The 21,483-nt window shown below is 36.8% G+C and overlaps 1 protein-coding gene across 4 annotated transcripts in view; it reads left to right on the top strand.

Moving 5' to 3' along the window:
* The window catches only part of ATP8A1 (ATPase phospholipid transporting 8A1), a 117,651-nt gene that overhangs the window by 48,634 nt on the left and 47,534 nt on the right, over positions 1–21,483 (top strand). For all 4 annotated transcript variants that reach the window (XM_027686321.1, XM_027686323.1, XM_027686322.1 and 1 more), the window contains 8 exons: positions 2,971–3,076; positions 4,285–4,367; positions 4,560–4,609; positions 10,012–10,081; positions 11,117–11,201; positions 14,700–14,839; positions 16,702–16,840; positions 17,687–17,751. In XM_027686321.1, coding sequence (XP_027542122.1) covers positions 2,971–3,076; positions 4,285–4,367; positions 4,560–4,609; positions 10,012–10,081; positions 11,117–11,201; positions 14,700–14,839; positions 16,702–16,840; positions 17,687–17,751 — 738 coding nt within the window. The remainder of the gene's footprint in view (positions 1–2,970; positions 3,077–4,284; positions 4,368–4,559; positions 4,610–10,011; positions 10,082–11,116; positions 11,202–14,699; positions 14,840–16,701; positions 16,841–17,686; positions 17,752–21,483) is intronic.

Below are 21,483 nucleotides of genomic sequence, written 5' to 3'. Positions count from 1 at the left end.
CAGCAGAAAAATAGTCTGAAGACAACCTGGATGCACCCCAGGTCTAAGCATTGGCACCTCATTGATTATGTCTTGGTGCGACGGAGAGATGTCCGCGATGTCCTCCATACCCGCGTGATGCCCAGCGCAGAATGTCAAACAGACCATCGGCTTGTGCGCTGTAAACTCAACCTTTATCTCAAATTCAAACCCAAGAGGGGCAGTATCCCAAGGAGAAGACTCCAAGTTAACGATCTCCAATCAGCCACAGTAAGAGAAAGATTCCAGGCAAACCTTCAAACTAAGCTTGATAACCATTCCACAGATTCTGCAGTTTCCTCTCCCGAAACAATTTGGCAGCATATTAAAAGTAGCATCCTGCAATCCTCTGAAGAATCCTTAGGGTTCTCCCTCAAGAAGAACAAGGACTGGTTTGATGAAAATAATCAAGAAATCCAGGAATTGTTGAGGAAGAAGAGAACCGCCCACCAAGCACACCTTGCACTGCCATCCTGTCACGCTAGAAAAACAGCCTTTCGTCTTGCTTGCAGCAAGCTCCAACAGAAACTCCATGACATCCAGAACAAATGGTGGACCGATCTAGCTGCAAAAACTCAACTATGTGCAGATACAGGGGATCACAAAGGATTCTATGAGGCCCTGAAAACAGCATACGGGCCTACATACCAAGTCCAAAGCCCACTACTCAGTGCAGATGGTCAAACGCTTCTGACAGATCAAACCTCCATTCTGAATCGATGGTCTGAACACTTTCAGACTCTTTTCAGTACCAACCGTGTAGTACAAGACTCAGCAATTCAGTCCATCACACAACAACCGGTGAAATACGAATTGGATACTGCCCCCACTCTAGGAGAAACCCTCAAGGCCATACAGCAGGTGAAAATCGGTAAGGCAGCTGGGGTTGATGGAATCCCACCTGAAGTCTGGAAACATGGGGGCCTTGCACTCCATGCTAAATTTCATGAGCTTGTGGTGCGCTGTTGGGAACTAGGCGAACTACCTTCAGACCTTCGTGATGCAGTCATCATCACCTTGTATAAGAAGAAAGGTACTAAATCAGACTGTTCAAATTACCGTGGTATTACTCTGCTCTCCATTGCTGGCAAAATCTTGGCAAGAATACTCCTGAACAGACTAATACCCGCTATAGCAGAAGAAATTCTACCTGAAAGTCAGTGTGGCTTCAGAGCCAACAGGAGCACCACAGACATGATATTTGTTCTCAGACAACTGCAAGAGAAGTGTAGGGAACAGAACAAAGGTCTCTATGTAACCTTTGTCGACCTCACCAAGGCTTTCGATACTGTGAGCAGAAAAGGTCTTTGGCAGATTTTGGAACGTTTAGGTTGTCCCCCCAAGTTCCTTAAAATGATCATCTCACTTCATGAGGATCAGCACTGCCAAGTCAGATATGGCAACACACTTTCTGAGCCCTTTCTAATAAAGAATGGTGTGAAACAAGGCTGCGTTCTCGCTCCTACCCTATTCACAGTCTTTTTCAGTATGATGCTTCAAAGGGCCTCGGCAGACCTCGATGATCAGGACGGTATCTACATTCGATATCGTAGTGATGGAAGCCTGTTCAACCTAAGGCGACTGAAGGCCCATACTAAGACCCTAAACCATCTTGTCCGGGAGCTGCTCTATGCTGATGACGCCGCCCTTGTTGCCCACACAGAAGCAGCTCTGCAGCGTTTAACATCCTGCTTTGCAGAGGCTGCTGAGCTCTTTGGGCTGGAAGTCAGCTTAAAGAAGACAGAAGTTCTCCATCAGCCTGCACCTCAGGAAGTCCCCCACCGTCCCCACATCACCATCGGCCAGTCAGAACTCAGTTCAGTCCAACAGTTTAATTACCTAGGCAGCCTCATCTCCTCAGATGGTAAGATTGATGGGGAGATAGACAATAGGTTAGCGAAGGCATACAGTGCTTTTGGAAAACTCCATAAACGAGTTTGGCGTAATAAACACTTGAAGAAAAGCACCAAGATCAGTGTTTACAGAGCCATAGTGCTGTCTACTCTTTTATATGGTTCCGAATCATGGGTCATCTACCGCCACCACCTGCGTCTCCTAGAACGCTTCCATCAACGCTGCCTCCGTACAATCCTTAACATCCATTGGTCAGACTATGTGACCAATACATCTGTTCTCGAACAGGCAGCAATTACGAGTATTGAGGCCATGCTCCTGAGAACGCAACTGCGTTGGGCAGGGCACATCTCTAGGATGAAGGACCACCGCCTCCCTAAGATCCTGCTCTATGGTGAACTTGCCACCGGCTGCCGCAAGAGAGGAGCTCCAAAGAAAAGATACAAGGACTCCCTGAAGCAACAACTCAGCCTCGGGCATATTGATCACCATAACTGGTCCACTCTGGCCTCTAATCGGGAGGCCTGGAGACAGACCATTTATAACGCTGCTGATGCTTTTGAGAAGGCATGCAGGATCACTCTTGAGGAGAAAAGACAACGCAGAAAGAATCGAACCTTGCAGAATATACCATCTAAGGAGTCTTTCTGCTGTGTCTTTTGCAACCGGACTTGCCTTTCTCGTATTGGCCTTTTTAGCCACCAACGCGCTTGCATGAAAAATGGGTAGAGCCCTTCCCAAATCTTCGTTCGCGAAGCCTAGCCATGATGAAAAATTTGTATGAATAAAGTAAAAATCTTTCAATACATCATTCAAACTTACCTTCCCTAAAACATGTTTATTTGAATTATTCCATATTTCTTGTTACCTAATTTTGATTGTTATAATAGGAAATGCCACTAAATTCTGTTTATTTAGCCAGTATCTAAGTACAGCATCAGGAAGTTATTCTGTATGCTAAAATTAGTTTTTAAAGGAAAGAGGAAGAATCTTTCATTAATTTTTTTTTTACTATTATTTGTCCTTATCTATTATTACATTTTAGTTGTTTATTGCTTGAATGATTAATCCGACTCTGATGTCTTTTTTTTTTCTTAGCCAACTGCACCTATAATATGTGAGTTTTTGACAATGATGGCAGTGTGTCATACAGCAGTTCCAGAAAGAGAAGGTGATAAAATTATATATCAAGCAGCATCTCCAGGTGAGACTCAAATAACTGAGTGAATATACAGTAAAGTATTCTATCAACTCAACAAGCAAATTTTATTCAGTTTATTGTTTTTTGAAGTATTTTCCAAAATTATAAAAGACCTATCCCTCAAAAAAGAATTGGTGTCATCTAAAATTGTTTTTGTCTAAAAAGGATTTAGACTTTTTAAATTCTCTTTGGAAAATACATATGAATGTCCCATGGATTATGTAAGGGCAGAGAATAATTAAGCATACAGCACTACAAAGGTGTTGTCAAGTTGCTGTGGAATTCTAAAGGAACTGCTCAGATCTAAGTAAAAATCCAGTCAGGAGACAAATTGATGTCCTTGCTTGCAAACATGTTCTGTACTTAGTAACCATGATATTGATTTAAAACAGAGACTGTGTAATTGAAACAGGAATGTTTTTTATACGATAAAAGTTGTGATAAGTTCTATTAGAGAGTGAGAAAAGATTATAGTGCAAAAGGTCTGATTCAAGCCTACTGTGGTTCACAGACAATTTTTGAAGTCAGGAAATGATGAAGCAAGGCAAAATGATTAAAATATGGTCAGCTCTGCTGAGCTTATGCATTATAAGTTATGATGGGAGAAGTTAACACAAAGCACAAAGGGTCTTCCCTGTCTTCCCCAGGTCTTAGGTGGCTCTCTCTCTAAATTCTGTCCTTTAACAGCTGGAAGACAAGGGCAGAGGTAGGGCCATAAATAAAGATAACTAGGTCATGGCAGTGTTTTATTGGGCATCGTAAGCAAATTCCATTGTGACATCCTGAGCCACTTGGAGAGAACTGATGACTATTGGAGGCAAGGTTGCTGGTTGAAATGTTTCCTGACTGTAGACATTGAAGTTATCTATGATTTACAGGAATAACTTAACACTCTTCTCTTCCAAAAAAAGAACTTAAAGAAAAGCCAATGTACCTTGTCCAGTGCCCTACTGAGGAAGGTTTGAAGAGGATGCTCTTCTTACTGAGCTGAGGGGTGTATTCCTTTCAGGGCTTTTCTCTGAACTGTAAACTCATTTCATCAGTTTTAACAGGAGAAACAAAGGATTCTTTCCAGCACCACACCTAATTTTAAAATCCGTAAGGGAAAAAGGAAGTCAAAAGTAGAAAAGCTTGAACTGTGTCGATTAAATCATGGAGTGAACTAAGAGTTTTCTGGTACATTTGTAAACTAACTATTTAACTTGTTGCAGATGAAGGAGCATTGGTCCGAGCAGCCAGGCGTCTTCGTTTTGTATTCACTGGAAGGACACCTGACTCAGTAATCATAGAGTCTGTAAGTACATTAGAGTAACATTATAATTTAGTGTACTTACTTCTACTGTATTTAAATAATCTGTGAATAACTGCATCCTGATACATATGTATTGATATGTTGTTTGGCTGGTTTTGGTTCTTTTGCTTGAGTTGTTTTGGATTAATTCGTACCTTTTTTTAATTTTGGGTTTGTGGTTTTTTTATTCTTCAGTTGGGACAGGAAGAGAGATATGAACTGCTAAATGTCCTGGAATTTACAAGGTAAATGGCATGTTTTGCACTTAGTGTCTCTTTGTGTAAATACATTATGAACTTCTCACATGGATAAAAATGTTTGCATTTTTTATATTTTTACAGGCAAAGTACGCAGGTTGTGTAGCTTTTATCTCTGTAACGTGAACATACTATAGACAAAGCAGTGTACATGATTAAGATTACACTTCTGGTTTTATTGTAAAACATTTTCAGAGGCTTTTTCTTTTTCCTGATGTCTACTTTGTGACTAATATTTTTCAATTCTGCTTTTGCTCAAAGATTAAAAAAAATTTTTGATCGCAAAACTTTAAACATTTCTGTAAAAAGACCATATAGAAAAGTACTCTAACTTCTAAATGTTTTTCTGAAAGCCCTGGTGCCTTGTGATTTATTTAAAAGTAAGTGTATTTATCTTGACTCATAACATTAAATTTTGCATTTGACCTTAAATAGGCTTGCATAATTATGACTTGTTTAAATACTCTACACTGAAACTCATTATCTTCTGAGCAGCATCACTACAGTGTTAACTAGTTAATTTTCTTGGAAAATGAGTTTATCACAAACTTTGCTTTCAGTAAAAATGTTATGTTAAAGCTGTTGGAGTTATGAAGGTACCCACAAGAAATACAGATGAAGTTTCACTTCTTATGTAAAGCTGTTTAAGCTGTATCCATGTATGCCATCTGTGTTCTGTTTGTGTGGGCCCATTGCTTACTTTGGCACAGGATAGGGAAGGGATTTGCACGTAGAGGAAGCTCCTTTTTTTCTGATAATGGTTACTTGTAACTGTGCCTGTGGAAAGTGATTGTTCTTTTCCTTCCTGTTCTATTATGTTTCCTGTGAGCTTAGCTAAAGAAGCGAAAATATCAAAAAATAAAACAATGCAAGGCAATATTGGAGAGACAGGCAGAAGATGTATAGGTTGGGTGAAATCAGAGAAGTAGTTGCCTGGTAATACTAGTAATAGTAATAATAATATGAAGCATAATTAAAGATCACCATAGTGGAAAAAAAATGCAACAGAAAGTAATTTTTATAGTTTTGAATGTCTTGTAATGTCTGCTTGCAGTTAATTGGGTTTATATATTGTAGAGGATATACTTGAATTTTTTGAGATTTACACCATGGTTTCATTTTTTTGCAGGCACTGCTTGCACTTTCTTTTCTGGAAGGTTAGCAAGTATGTAGAGCAAAGTGGATTGTTGTTAACTGGACATCTGTGAAAGTTCATACTGCATTCCTGGAGTATCAGTGAAGGATTCCTACTTTGTTTCTGGTTGTGATTTCATAGATTTTTTTTTTTTTAAGCTTCTGTATCAGTCTAAAATTTTAATTTAAACAGTGATTCTTTATGAACACAGGAGAATTGCTTTTAAATCTTAACCTTTGGAGGATTAGATTTTTTGTGTGTACCAATCATACAACCTTATTAAGTATTCAATTTTTATAACTGGTTTTGTTATTATTCTGTAATATTTAGCTTTGTGTGGAACTGACTTGTTGGAAGCACTAGAGGTCACCCGTGTTCCACAGAAAGAGAGATTTTGACTCCAAAACAACGACACATTTGTATGGGCAGGAGCACGTACCTTCAGAGAAGTAATCTGTATTGAATAAAGTGCTAAGAGTTTGCAGGTGTTCCAAGTCTTTCCCAGAAAAAAATTCAGATTAATTCCTTGCTGCTTTCCAAAGCAAGGCAGATGAAGACTATACAAGTAGAGTACAACAGTGTCAACATTTGATAGGACAGTCTTTTGGAGAACCACATTACAGAAGAAAAAATTGTAGGAGTGCTCGGTAGAGTTGTCATGTATGGTATTCCCTTTTTTACAGTGATTATAGTTGTGCCTGTGAAAAGAGAAGTAGACTTACACAACATGCTGATTATACTTTGTTCATAGCAAGGATGTAGCTGTCAGTCTTAACTGGCAGGTGAGCATACTGAAAGTATTGTACTGGTAGTCCTTAACCAGTTAACAGTTATTTCTAAAATGTAGTGCTGATCTCCGTGGAGCAAATAGTGTCTTAATAACTTGTGCTGAGTTTAGGTTGGCTCCAGTAATTAAGTCTGCTCATATGCCACAACTGCTGTGGTACCTTAAGTTCTAGGAAGTGAAGAGTTGTTCAGATCCTCTGCTCCCCACACTGTTAGGAAAGGAATTGTGCAGTGTTGTGCCTGTTCTTTTATTCTGTCACCTGGAACCGTAACAAACAGAAAAACTGCAGCTGTCTCTTGGCTTGCAAAACCAACTCCTAGGGTATGTATCTGCAGGTCAGGGGAAAGCAAGGCACTCTGTCAAAGATCCAGAAGCACAGCACGTCTTTTGTTTGGTGTCATCCCTGTGCCAAGTATGTGCACTGTCTTTTCACCTGGGCCAGTGTGAAAAGGAATTACATTTTGAGTGTGTGATTCCTTGTGTCATTAAGCATAAGCGGTGTCCACTATCAGGGCACAAATTGCACATCAGTCCTTGCATCAGCATGTCATTACTAGCAGTGCTACCGAATGAAGTTTTCATTTGTATCTGCTTGTTTTCTTAGAGGATTGAGTTACATTTTTAGCACCAGAATCAATTTCACTGGCAAGTACTGAGTATATAGATAGTAATAATATCTCGATATCTGGAGTATGTACTGTCAGTTTAATGACTGATTTTCAGCTGTATCCCTGGGGCATACCTCCATAGCCTAGCAGAAACTGTCTGTGATGGTTACAGTTTAAAGCTTCTTGTCTAAATTTTTGTATTTTTGATTTAGAATGCCATTGTGAAATGCATACCTTGACTAGTCTCTCCTGTCTGATCAGTTTTATGAATAATCCACATTGCCTTGGCTGGCAGGCAGAAGGCAGTACTGGGCAGGCAGAAGGCCTCCTAGAGCATTTTAGACCTTACCTCCTCTCTATCATTCAAAGAGGTCCAGAGTACACTGATCCTGTTTTGTGACTGAAGACTGATACTTTCTAAAAGTTAAGAATGAGTGGCTGACAGAGGAGGTACCAAAACCTCTGTAGCAGTATTTGTCTTCTGTGGTTGTTTCATCTTAAACCAAGTCATTTCAGAGTAACAGGGGACCCACCAAGAGCTTCTTCCTAAAGTGGCAAACCTTGTGACTGAGGGAAGTATTTCTGTCCCTTCAAGATGCTTCTGTACATTTGTGATCCCATGGCAGCTCTATGGGAATTGCCAGCTATTCTTCTTCCTTGTCACAGCCCAAAGGGTTACCCAGCCAGAAGGTATACAGAGATCACAACAGTGGGTTTGCAGGATTTGATAGCACAAAAGGACACTGGAGCTTTATTTTCTATTTTTTTTTTATTATCACAAATTACTAAAAATTACTGTTAGTAAAGGCATGTATACACACACAGCCTGAGAATGATTTGCATGAGAGTGGTTCTTAGAGAGTGAGGCTCCCTATTGGGTACAAGGAAGTCATTTGTGTAGGGCACCGGCATAAGGGGGTGCAGGACACCACCACATGCATCAGTCAATAGGTGCTGCTAATTTCTGTTTATCACCTGGGACAGCCAAGAGATGATGGTGTGCTCTTTTCTCCCAGAATAATTTTTCATTTTCTAGATTGTTGTCAATTCCTACTTTCTCATAATGTTTTCTCCCTTTTCCGGGCAATAAGTTGTAGTTTCTTGTTTTGTGCATATTGATGGTATCTCAGGATGTCTCCAATTTCTGGGCTGGCAGGTGTTTTCTCTGTCACTATTTCAGCAGACATCTTCTGTTCAGTATTTTTCCCTTATAACCAGGTCGCCTTTAGGGCTGCTCACATCACTTCTGTAGTGAAGAAGCAAAATAAAACAATGGTCTTACATTGACAGTTATTTGTAGTAGTGCAATTTTGGGGTTTACTGTAGTTCACCAGGAAATGGAAATAAAACTGTCACTGCAGTGAAAAGGCTCATAAAAAGTTAGAAGTCCTTGACAGTAACTCTTAGTCATTAGCTTTATTGCAGTTTTACTAAGAAAGTGTATGTCAGTCAAGATTCAGTATCTGTCTTCATAGCTAAAGTTTCAGAATGTTACAGGAAAACATTGGTTATTCTCTGATACATCTTCAGTAGAATAATAGGCAGCTGTATGCAGGACTTTAGGTTGCAGTCTTGTATAGCAACACAAGTACAAAACTGCTGAGTTTTTACCTGTCAAGGGCAAATATATCAAATTATTGTTTATACAAACCTTAAATCTGAGACTTGCTTTTATTTTAGGCAACTTAACTGCAGTTTAGATTATCTTAATTTTTCCACTGTTGTCTAATTAGATCCATAGCTAGAGACTGTCTCAAGGCTTTTGGTATTCTGCTTGTCTGAGGTTTTTTTGGATTAGGGGTTGAAAATGAAAAGAAGTTGCAGCAGTTAATGGCTTTATATGTTCATTTGCGAAATATTCACAGTAACAAGGTAATTTAATATTGCTGTTCAGATGTCTTTACTTCAAGCAAAGTGCATGCACAGATGAAATAGGAAACCATTTTCCTGAAGATACTCTTCAGTCAGTTACTTCACCATTAATTATAAAATTCTTTCCTCCACCTATGTCCATACATTCCCTTTACAGGATGTTTTACGTGGCAGTCTGAACTTCAGGAACCATTCATACAATAATGCTCTTTGATGATGTATAAATGGGATGAAGTTCCAACAGGAACCAAAATTGTAAAAAGACCATTTATTGCCATCTCAGTTCTGTATTTTACTGTGAACTGTTGTGTGAGAAACATTTTGTTCCCTGAATAGTTTCTGTAGATTTATTTATAAAGTTGAAGTTTAAAAGAAATACATATTTTGACAGGACATGATCTTGAATCTAAGGAGTGATTGTTGGTGAACCTCAAAGGGAAGACAGAAAGCAGACATGTACAGTCTTCTCCATGCTTTCCTCCAACTTCCACCTCAGTTATAAGGACAAAAAGAAAAAATACTTGGATCTAACAACTGAAAGCCAGAGAGTAGTTAAAATTAGTCAAGTCCCTTTCCATTTCTTAGCATACTGAAAACTTTGTATGATAAATGAAACTCTGGGATTACAGTAGTAGGATTGCAGCACAGTGCAGTGTATGAGACTGGCTGACTGGGAAGGAAGGAAGTAAAAATGGAAACAGTCCATGATGCTGGTCACAAGTGCTGTAAGATGCTTTTTTGTCATCAGTAAACAGTACTCAGACAAAGATAAAAATTCTCACATTTATTTTTATGGAAAAAAGGCCTACAGGAATATTGCCCAGAAAAGTAGCATTCACTTTAATTATTAGACAGATGAGAACATAATTAAGAATAGATAGCCCTGACTTCTTATCCTTTGTCTAATATGTTGATATTATTAGGTGAAATATTGGTAAATGTTTATATTTACAAATCACCTTATATAGAGCATTTATTTCTCTTTCAGCTCTAGGAAGAGAATGTCAGTGATAGTCCGCACACCATCAGGAAAGTTAAGACTCTACTGCAAAGGAGCTGTGAGTTTTAATCTGTTTTCACTGTAACAAAGAATATGTGCTACCAATACGAATACAAAAGCAAAACGTTGTTATAATTGCAGTCAAAACATTGAAAATGCAGGGGAAGGAATGTTGATGCCTCTTTCAATTTATATCATTTTGCTGTGTAACTGTTTAATGTGATGAGCTAGTTAATGTCTTTTTTTACTAACTGCCTATGAAGTCAGTACGACAGACCTGTTCATCCTGTTCTTTGTACTGGACTGATACCTTTATTGTTCCTATTAATTGCTTCCTTCTGTACTCCCAAGAAAATGGATGAATGTGTAAATGAATGTATTAGTTACTTGCTGGAGTAGCTGAGCATGAATCACTAGGTAGAAATAGTAATCTAGCATAACTGACTAGATGGGAATTTTAACCTACCATTGACATTGTACCAGAAGTAAATTTTTCCAAAAGCAGGACCTATGGAAAGGTATCCTAATCATAATGTATATGGGAATGGCAGAGTTGCTCATTTGTTCTCATTCTGTATTTTAAGTCAAGTTTGAGGGGGAGGGAGATGAAATCCAGTTCCCGCATGGTTTAAGAGAAGGAAGCTGATTGAATAAAAACGTCCATTCTGTATCATCTCAAGTGAAGAGAAGAAACTGTTGTTAATATTTCATATATCAAGCTGGCTACTAAAAACTGAGAGTGGCATTTATGAAGCACTAATTTTACTTTGTGGGCTTAATATCAAAAGAAGAAGATAACATTTTGGCACTTTTCAAAATCATGGGAAATAACAGCAAAAAATGTGGAAGAGAAAAACTGCATTGTAGCAGAATTTGTAAATTTAGAAAATCTGAGGATTGGAATGTCCTTTTTTAACTAATGAAACAAAATTACATCTGTTAATTTTTAATGCTTAAATAATACAGTGCTGTATATTTTTCTGCCGTTTTCTTACATGATTTGTATTGTCTACGCAAAAAAAGCCAACATTTTTTCTATGTGGACTTTTATAAACAATCTAATGATTGTTCTGTGTTAATTTTTGTTTTGTAGGATACAGTAATTTATGACCGTCTTGCTGAAACTTCAAAATACAAAGAAATCACCTTAAAACATCTAGAGCAGTTTGCTACAGAAGGTGGGTTATGTTATGTAATATAAAAATAAATATGAATCAGTTTTTCAATTTTACATTGCTCTAGTGTTTCACTCATGTTAAGTTTGAAAATTATGTTTTAGTAATGCCTCCTTAAAAATGGTCTTCTTCCTGAAAAGTTTCAATAATAACTTCATGCTTTAAAAAAACCCAGAAAACAACCCAACACACCCACAGAGTACACAGTGGAGTCTTTTAACCAAGATATATTTTTCCAGAGAGCAAACCCATTGTATTGTTTCTGTGAAGATCCTATTTCCCATGGTCACTTTCATGTCCCACACACAGTGAATGCGGTAGTGATGGCACACAGGAAGAAGTAGCTAAATTGAAGATGCTTGGAAATGATTAGTGTACCTTTTAAGGTAGCTTTATGCTGCTTTGTTTCTGTCACCAGTCTCAATAAAGGAATTGCCAGCATTCTGTGTGTTTTGGTATCTCTGCTGTTTTAATAATCACTTCTACAAAACAGTTGCCGAAGGTGGGGAACCCCTCTGTGAGGGTTTGTGAAGTAGGAATAGTAAGTAAAATTTAAAATACTGTGCAATTAAGATGATTGATACCGACAGCCAGTTAGTTAATTACAGTGGATTCCGCAGTACAGATGTGAGCAGAAAAGCAGACTGTAGAAAGGTTTCTGCATTCATGTAAATTGTTCTAGCACAGTTCCTAGATCATCCATGCCATCCCCCTTCCAGGTATCTCAGTAAAGGATTATAGTGTTGTACTGTGCAGTATGATAGTATTTTAATTTATCAATGAATTGGTAGACAGTAGCTGCAAGCAGAATTATAATAGTTATGGAAATCTGAATTGCAGTGGTTTTACCTCTTCATTTGTTTAATACACTTTTACTAGAACATTATAATTATCCTTAATGTGTCTTAAGAAATAAGGTTACACTGGAAAGCAAACTTTATTAAAATACTTTCCTTCTAAAATACAGTCCTTACATTTGTTAAATGATGTCTGGCCAAATATTCTTATATCATCAAAGATCATTTTTCTGTTGTATATATGACTTCGATAGTTTTTTCTTTTGTTTTATAGTGGAACTTAGAGTTTTGATTAGTGCAGTCAGCAGCTTCAGTCTCTTGGTTCTATCAGTGACAGCAGATAGAAGTTTCTTTTGTTAGTTTTTCATATGAAGATCTCTGCAGGAAACATTGGTTAGTCTTAAATAATCTTAAAAGTAGTAAAGTTATAATATATTGTACAATAAAGTTGAAAGCAGAACTAAAACCAAACGAATTTGACTGATGGTACAACCCAAAGCCTCAGATACACACTGGGGTTCTATAAAGACTAAACCAGAATTGGTCAGGGAAAAGTTACTTCAGTGTGATGTTAGTTTGGGTCATAAGGCTATATATTTGGTTATAGAAAAGATAAAATTAGATCAATATCTGCTATCCTGCATGAATTGATGCAAAACTTTCAGTCCAGTTCTTAATTACTGTTCTCATTAAATCAGTGTGAAACTCCTTAGCAGTCATGTTGGACCAAATGAATCAACATAAACAGTGAAAAATTCCACCCATCTTTAGAACCACTCTACATACATATTGGTGTTAAGTTTGTTCAAGTACTTTTTGTATCCTTTTCAACAGAGTGAATTGCTAACCTTTCAAAAGCATAAAATTCAATCTTTAAAAAAAAAAAAGTACCTGTCTCTGGAATCAGTTAAAAAATTGGTATTTATTTTTGCATCAGATTTAAATTGCAGCCAATGATGTTGCGAAGTTTCTTACGAGTATCCTTTCATGTGGCAGTACAGTATGTCCTTGGCATTTGCTGCATGCTCTTGGTGTGTTGTTCAAAAATGAAGTGGTTAGCATGGCTGGCATTTATAAGTAAGCATTTATTAAGCTTGAGTGTTAATGTCAGCTTGGATAAATAGAAAAAGTGTGTAATTTTCCTGTTGTTCCAGTTTGTTAAGAAGCAGACTTAATGATATTTTTTTTCTAGTTTTCTTTTGGAAGATTCTTTTAAATCAAAATTAAAAGAATCTTTTTAAAAATAGAAAAATTAATCAGGCTCTGATTTAAAAAGAGAAAGGAAATGTCTTGAAAAAATTGCTTGCTGACATTCCATACACTTGGATTTCTTTTCTTCATTTTTTCGTCTGCAGAAAATATGCAGAAAGAATTGTGGAAATAGTATCCCTATTAGTCAGACATTGATTCCTTTCCTCCCCTTCACCTATATTCATTGCTTTGACCCTTGTTAGTATATCCTCATTACATAGAGTAAAAAGAATCAGTTGAGTTGTCAGCCTTAAGTTTACTCTCTAAAGTCTGGATGGTGAGACATTGTCTTTCTCATGCTGTTTAGTTGTCAAGATCCTAGGATTATACATGATTTTCATCCTGAAGATACTAAGTTGTTCTTATATCTAAGGCACATCATGCCCAACCTCTTGATCATTTCAAAATTGCCACTGGTGCTGAGCTGTACGCAGTAGAAACCTGTGAACAAATAAAGATTGCATTTAGCCTGGTTATGGTGGTGTTTGTCTCCTAGACATTAGGTCCTGCCTGTCCCCCTTCTAAATCTACCGTCCTGCAAGCTATGGCTTCATAAGACATCATTTGCCCAGAGCAATGCTCTTTTCAGTATATAAAAAATTATGCCAACTTCATGCTCTAGAAATCTGACAATATGTGAAAATAAACTGTTAGAACATTCACTTATAGCTACTTCAACTGAATGTAAAAGAGAGTTGTCAAAATCTTAAAATCGTAGAGTTGCAAATTCTCACTGTAGGGCTTAATTCAGATTTCTGCTGAAGGAAAAAATCTTTTAGTAATAATCAACTCAAAGATTGTAAAGTAAAATCTCCAAATGGTGCCTGTACACGAAGATTTTATTTTAAGAATTTGGAAAGCTGAACGAATCCGTAAGATGGGAAAATTAAATTAGGGGATTCAAAATTGGCTTCTAGATGATAAGTTTGAAACTTCAACTGAGAATTTCCTAAGGATAATGAGGAGGGGTGAAGAGTGTAGTTGTTACATTTTGCTGATATATTTTAACATTACTGCTTTCCAGAATAGCAACATTTCAGTTTATAAAATTTTTGCTCAGAAATGTAATTCAATCTTATGGTTTTAATATTCCTAAAAATCTTACATACACACCTGTTCATCAAGTATTGGCATTCCTTTGTGTTTTGTTTACAGTTTAAACTAGGTCTAATCTTATGTAAAACTTTATTGATTTTTTTCTCCTGAAGTACATCTACCTGTATTACATTCAACTACTTTGAAACTGTTACTCTGTTGAATAAATTTCTATTTATAGCACATTTTTATATATATTTAAAAAGTTCTTCAAGATGTGCAGCAGTAAGTTGAAAATCAGGCACAAGCATACATAAAATACAAAGTAAATTCAGCTTTTAGTAGTTACTCATTGCAGGCATATCAGGGAAGGGACTAACAGATACTGAATCATACTTATTATCTGCTTTCTCTTTAGGCTTAAGAACTCTCTGTTTTGCTGTGGCTGAGATTTCAGAAAGTGATTATCAAGAATGGCTAGATGTTTATCACCGTGCTTCTACGGCTATACAAAACAGAGCACTCAAACTTGAGGAGAGCTATGAGCTAATTGAAAAAGTATGTGTAGCTTGGGTAGCTTTCTGGGGTTTGGTTTATTTGGGGGGGAAGATGGAGGGTGGGCAGAGGGATGAGCAGAAGAGTGGGTTTTTAATTATTGTCCTTACTTTCTGTACCATGAAAAGCAAACCATTATTGAGGAATAATGCTTAGTGAGAAAAAAAATATCCAGCAACCTACTGACAGTTGTGTTGTGTAGTCCTTGAAGTTTAGATTATCAAAATGAACTAGATATTAGTTTGACAAAGTTTTTGCTGCAGGTAGCTATATTGCTAGAAAGTATAGATTTTGAGTTGAACTACTGGAAAGCTTTTTTTCAGGGTTGCTCTATTATGTAAAAAAGTGTAATAACAGACAAACAACATTTGCTTAATTATATAATGATCTTGGAACCATGAAGTGGTGAAGATCGGAAGGGACTTCTGGAGGTCATTTAGGCACAAATCCCTGCTCAAAGCAGGGATAATTTTGCTTGCCCAACATTTTGATGAGGTTTGAGTATCTACAAGGAGGGAGTTTTCCCAGCTGCAGCAGGTAACTTTTTTGATGCTCAACTAGTCTTTTTCCCTTTTTCTGAGTTAAAATTTTTACTGATGCAGAATGTGACTCTTGCCTCTTGCTCTTTCACCGTGCATCATGCATCTTGTAGGAAGATGACTGCCCTGCAAGCCCTCTTCAGTTAGCAGAAGGCAGCCATGGAATCCCTCCCTTAGCTGTACTTTTTTCCCATGTTAAACTCATCTTACTTCTTCAGGCGCTCTTAATATAGCGTGCTGTGGGCCCTAAACTATTTTTGTGTCCCTCTGTTGGACTTGCTCCACTTTATCAACCTGTCTTGTACTGAAGGCCCGCAAAGAGAGGTGATATCCAGATACACCATCACAAGAGCAGAGCCTTGAGTTCCACTTGAGTTTCTGGCAACGTTGCTGCTGGAGTAGCCAAGCATGTGGTTAAGACTTCACTGCCTCAACAAAAAAGGCTCCCACGACTCTTAAATTTATAAGAAAAAGAGGTGCATGAGAGCAATAGTTTTGATACTTACATTTGGCGGGGGGTATTTTTGTTCTTTTCCTTGGAAAGTATAAGAGAGATTACATCAATGAAACTACTTTAAATTCAGAGCTTCAAGAACCTACAGTGTTTAATTCATGAAAAAAGAATGAGGGTATATAGCTTCAGTCACTTGTGGGACTTCCGTTTACATACATGAGCAGTTTATCTAGACATGACAAGACAGTCTTGAAACTATGTAATGTTTTAATGCCATAACTACCCTGCTACCATTACAAATTCTTATATTAGCTGCACAAATACTTTCTCAGTATGTAGTATGTAGGCCATGCTGCAACCAGGATTGCATGCTATTAGGTTTATAATGGTGTCATTTGCATTTAGCTAGTTTTAAAGATATAGAAATGTGAAATACAAAAATGGCTGTATTCACAAAAACTGTATAGACTTGCTGCATAGGAGGTTAAAACCAAGCATAATCAGGACTATAGTTGTAAGATTAGATGAACTGACAGGTGGTGTGTTTTTTTTTTAAAAACTGAAGTCATAATAAGAGAGAAATCAGAGAGGTGCTCCTCAGGAAAAGGTAGCTGTTGCTGAACAAGCTACTGAGCTTGTGAATAATTGGTTTGAGGGTCATACTGTGCAGTTTGTCAAGCCACATAGATGTCAAAGTTAAAACTCATAGGAATGAACTGGAAGTTCTTTAATTGTTGATAGCAAATTTGATTAATGAGTTTAGAGACCATTAATCTTGTCGTAAATATGGGAAGTTAAATAAAATAAATGGATGATTAAAACTGAATTTAAACCAAAAAAACCTGCATGTACAAAATATTTTATGTTCACAGAATCTTCAACTTCTTGGAGCAACAGCAATTGAAGATAAACTTCAAGACAAAGTGCCTGAAACCATAGAGACACTCATGAAAGCAGACATAAAAATTTGGATACTTACTGGGGACAAACAAGAGACTGCCATTAACATCGGTATTATATTTGCATGTATTTGGTGGCTTTGTTACAGGTTTAGAAATAATAGAAGTTGATGGAGTAAAATTTCTTTAAGAATGGAAAGTTATCTTTTAAAAATAATATATATCATTCCAGAACTTGAGTGTGTATTTATTTTTCAGTCACTGGTAGGGGGAGAGTGGGGAATGGTGGATTCTGCCTCTGTTAAAATAGTAAGAGCAAGAAAAGGTCATATTAGAGAGGAGGCAAAACAGTAGGCCTTTGTACTTTTTATAGCTTATGAATTGAATTAAAAATACATTGTTTGGCTTTTGACAGTGAGAGGGGGTAATATTAAGAAAATATAAGTATTCCTAGTTTCCCTTCTCTATTTTTTCTTCTTTCCAAGAAAGCTAGTAGCAACCATAATCTTAACTAAAGCAAAACAACATAGATGGTACAATGAAGTACTATAAGTTTTAGCATTAATCAAAGGTTTCCTTTTATTCTTTCTTTTTATTGTGAAGGAGGGGGGGAAAAAGACTAATTTCAACAATGATAAATCTGTATTTTTAAATAGGAATACCTAAATGTTGCTTTTAAGATTTATTATTATTTGCATGTGACTAAATTAGCGCTTTTGCAGTAGACTAGATACATGCCTAAAATAAAGCCTTACTTTAGTCATATGGATCCTTCTTATTTCTGTTATTTCAAATCTTAAAGAACTTTCTGTATGTGCATGATTTTTTTTACCATTGATTTCAGCTGGGGAAATCTTATATTTAATTTTGTGTGTAGTTCTCTTAGAGGAAAAATGCCTTTTTATATTATAATGGATTTTGCGGAACAGATTTTTGAACACCAAATCTTTTTTAACAGGTCACTCCTGTAAACTTTTGAGAAAGAACATGGGACTAATTGTTATAAACGAAGGCTCTCTTGATGTAAGTAAAATCTGCAAAGTTCTCAGTTAATGAAACGATATTTTACTGCTTAAAATATCCAGACATCATGATAGAGGTTGCCTAAAAAATAACTTGGAGCATCTGTTTCTCTGGAGAAACATAGAAAATTCTGCTAAAACCATAGTTTGGGGGTTGTTGTTTATGTTTGTTTTGGGAGGTTGCTTTTTTGTTCTTTTTTATAATCTTCGTGCTTGGAAGACCCTACTGTCTTTGTGGCAAAATGTTACTGAATAACTGAAAACAGTGTAGCTACTGCACAAATGAACCTTAGAACGATGGGCAGACAAATTCCAGGTAATAGATTTCATCTATGCAGGCACATGCTTCTACTAGCACCCACCAATACCCAAAAAAATATTCTAAGTTCCTTTCTAATGCTGTTTCTTACAGAATACTTGGTATCTGGCAAAAATTGTTACTGTGTGATTAAACAGCTGAAATTGTACTCAGATGTTGAAGTACAAAGGTTAAAACTGCCAACTTCCACTTGTGCACTTCTGTGCAGTACTTTGTAGAGAATATATTATTTAGATAAATAATTGGAATGCAATATTAGTTGAAAAATCCCATGAGGGAAAAGACCTTAAATCCTTTCACCACCCTGTAAGGGAGACTTAAATGAACTTAGAAGTGGAAGAATTTCCTCATTGAGAAAACTCACTGTCCAGAAGGCTTCAGGAGGAAATCCTAAAATGAGGTTTGTTACTTTATATTGTGGTGAGGTTGCTCAAGGTAAGACTTAAGGAGAGAAAATGAAAAGAAAATTTGAGAATCAGTGACACTGCCTTAACTGAGGAATGCCATGGTAGCATGTAAGAGTAGGCTACAACATGAATTAAAATACTTATTATTTTTTTAAATAAGTATTTCTTTAAATTTTTTATTCCCATTTAAAATAATATATTTCCAACATTAGTTAGTATGAATTTAATCATGATGCCTATATTTCAAATACAGATTGTCTTAAGGAACATATTTTTGCTGATAACATTTAAAATTAAATCCCAAACACGGGACAGACAGAAGCTGTTGATTAATGTCTGTTGATACAGTAAGCAACCTTTGCCTCAAGTAGCCTGTGATATTAATGTAGAGGCTCAAGTTTTCTTTTCTTAGTTTAGTTCATTGGATAGCTTTTGAAAGATTGCAGTCATTGTTTGTTGAAAAAACAGGGAAGGTTTTTGATAAGATCCTTAACTTTGCTTTTTTTTTTCACTACCCAACAAATCTCTGAGTAAAAATTAGCCAATACACTTGAGAATTTCTGTCCTATAATAAGTTATTTACACATATTACTGCATTTCAGAACTGCTGCAATACTTCATAGATTTGAAGTGCAAAAAATTAACTACTTTGTATACTTCTTCATATGTAATGAGATAAAGTGAGGTACTTTCATTTAACTACTAAAAGGAGTCCAGTTAAAACTCATTAAATAGGCATTACACATTAACCACTTCTAGTGTGATGATTCAAAAGTTCAATAAGTATCTATTAAAAATATATTTTTAAAATAAATTTATATTAATATAGTTTAAGAATAAAAGATAGTAGTTGATATGATAACTGCACTGTACTCCCTAATTCAGACTGAAGTATCTAGATTGTATAGACATTGAGAGATCCTTTCCCTACATGCCCAAAGTACATTCAGATCATATGGGGGTGAAAATATTTTACGGCAGCTGAATTTGTAAATACAAACCAGTCACTTGCAAATCTGTTTTTTGTGATAACATGTATCATTTTTTTCAGCAGCAAGCAAATGTAGTTTGAGGGCAAGGGGCAGTTCAAAAAATAATAATAAACTAGCTCTATGCAAATATTTTAACAAGACGCTCTATTTATAAAGTTTTCTGCCTCATTTGATGATGTGCATTTCACTGTTAGATTCTTGTGTCCTATCCTTTGCTTGCTGCTGTGGTTGGAATCACATGTCAGTCTCTATTTCTAGTGTGACTGGTTGAGTCAAAAATTACCTTGGAAGTTCTGACGGAGAAGTGGATTGGGTCTCAGGAAATGGAGAGAGGGATGGACTGCTATGATTGCAGAACGTTGAGTCAGTGCAGCTGCAAGGGTGGATGCAATTCCTCTTTTCTTTATGCATATCAGCAACAGTTGGCAAGAGGCTGTAATACTTAGTTGGAATGTTGTCTGTTAAGGAATTCGCATAGAATGAAACTTCAGCTTTTTAGCAGCATAGGTCCACTTCTTGTACTGGGACTCTGTGCACCCATGAGGACTGCTGGACAACCCGGTTCCTTCAGCACAGGAGGAACTGAGCAGCCATGAAACCTTGAAAAAATAATCTCAGTGTAGTGGGACCTGTATATTTAGAATCTTGGAGAAGACTTGCTCTGTGGCAGTCCTCTTCTCCTTGGCTCTATAAAGTATAGCCTCTTTGCTGTTTGAAAATGTTGATAGTTTCATAGGAGTTAGGAAGGTTGGCTTTTCTTGGTTTGCATACTCTTCTGAAAAACAGTGAAACTGAGAACAGTGGCAGTAAGTGGATGCTTCTTGTCATTGCTGTTAAAATAATAGTATGTGTCCCTTGCATATCAGTGCCTTCTCCTAAAAAGTAGCTACCTCAGTTCTAATCCCTTTATGGACAGGCAGAGTCCCCTGTCCCTAAGACATGTAAAAACAGATTTAACTAACAAATACCTCCTCAATTTGGTCATTGTTATGACCTTAGCATGCAAGACAGAGGAGGTTAGAGTAAAAAAATATATTTGTCCAGACTGTATCCCAGCTCTGTGAACTGAATTTACAAAGAATATGCTGAAATAAAAGATCCTCTTTTATATGAACCAACACCTCTATTTATGAAATTAAAAATATCCCAGAACCCACCCGCCTCTCTGCTCCCCAGTAGACATTGGCTGGTATAGAACAGAAAGCATTTAAGATATCTCAGTTTTTTGCATCATTATTTGTTTCGAGGCTCTACTTCCATGAACATCTGCTTAGCTACACAAACAAAATATGGTTTTTTGTTAGTAAGTTCTTATATAAAAGAGCACTGGATTTTATTTGCCTTTATAGTAATGTAATGGACTGCTAAATTTCAATATAGTACTGTTAATCGTAGACAGAAGTCATAACATAGCTTTATTCTTTTAATCACGAACTTAAACTGTAACTAGAAAACAGTTCGATTACCATTCAATTTCATTGCAAAATACTTTATGGAAATGGTGTCAAGTGAATAAGGGACATTTCAGCATAGGGAGTAATCCCACAAAGGAATTTTAAATACAACAGTTTTACATTTGGGTTAAGAGTTTTGTTATGTCTTGGGGTTGGGGTAGGGTTTTTTTGTTTTAGTGTGTAGCATGCTTGGAGATGATGGTCTGTCTGCTTGTGATAAAAAGTTAAGGTCAGTTTAAACAGAGGAGTTCACCGCTAAACAACGTCCCTAAGTGCCACATCCACACGAGTCTTCTGAATACTTCCAGAGGTAGTGACTCCACCACTTTGCTAGGCAGCCTATTCCAATGCCTGACCACCCTTTCAGTGAAGAAATTTTTCCTAATATCCAATCTAAACTTCCCCTGGTGAAACTTAAGACCATTTCCTGTCACTTTTTCCCTAGGAGAAGAGGTCAACCCCCAGCTCACTACAACCTCCTTTAAGGCAGTTGTAGAGAGTGATAAGGCCCCCAGGCCTCCCTTCTCCAGGCTAAGCAACCCCACTCTTGTGCTCCAGATC

Source organism: Neopelma chrysocephalum, unplaced genomic scaffold, assembly GCF_003984885.1.
Source record: "Neopelma chrysocephalum unplaced genomic scaffold, ASM398488v2 Primary Assembly neopelma1_71, whole genome shotgun sequence".
In the NCBI taxonomy this organism is placed as follows: domain Eukaryota; kingdom Metazoa; phylum Chordata; class Aves; order Passeriformes; family Pipridae; genus Neopelma; species Neopelma chrysocephalum.
Note: the sequence above shows the minus strand (reverse complement) of the source record. Positions and strands in the feature narration are given on the sequence as shown.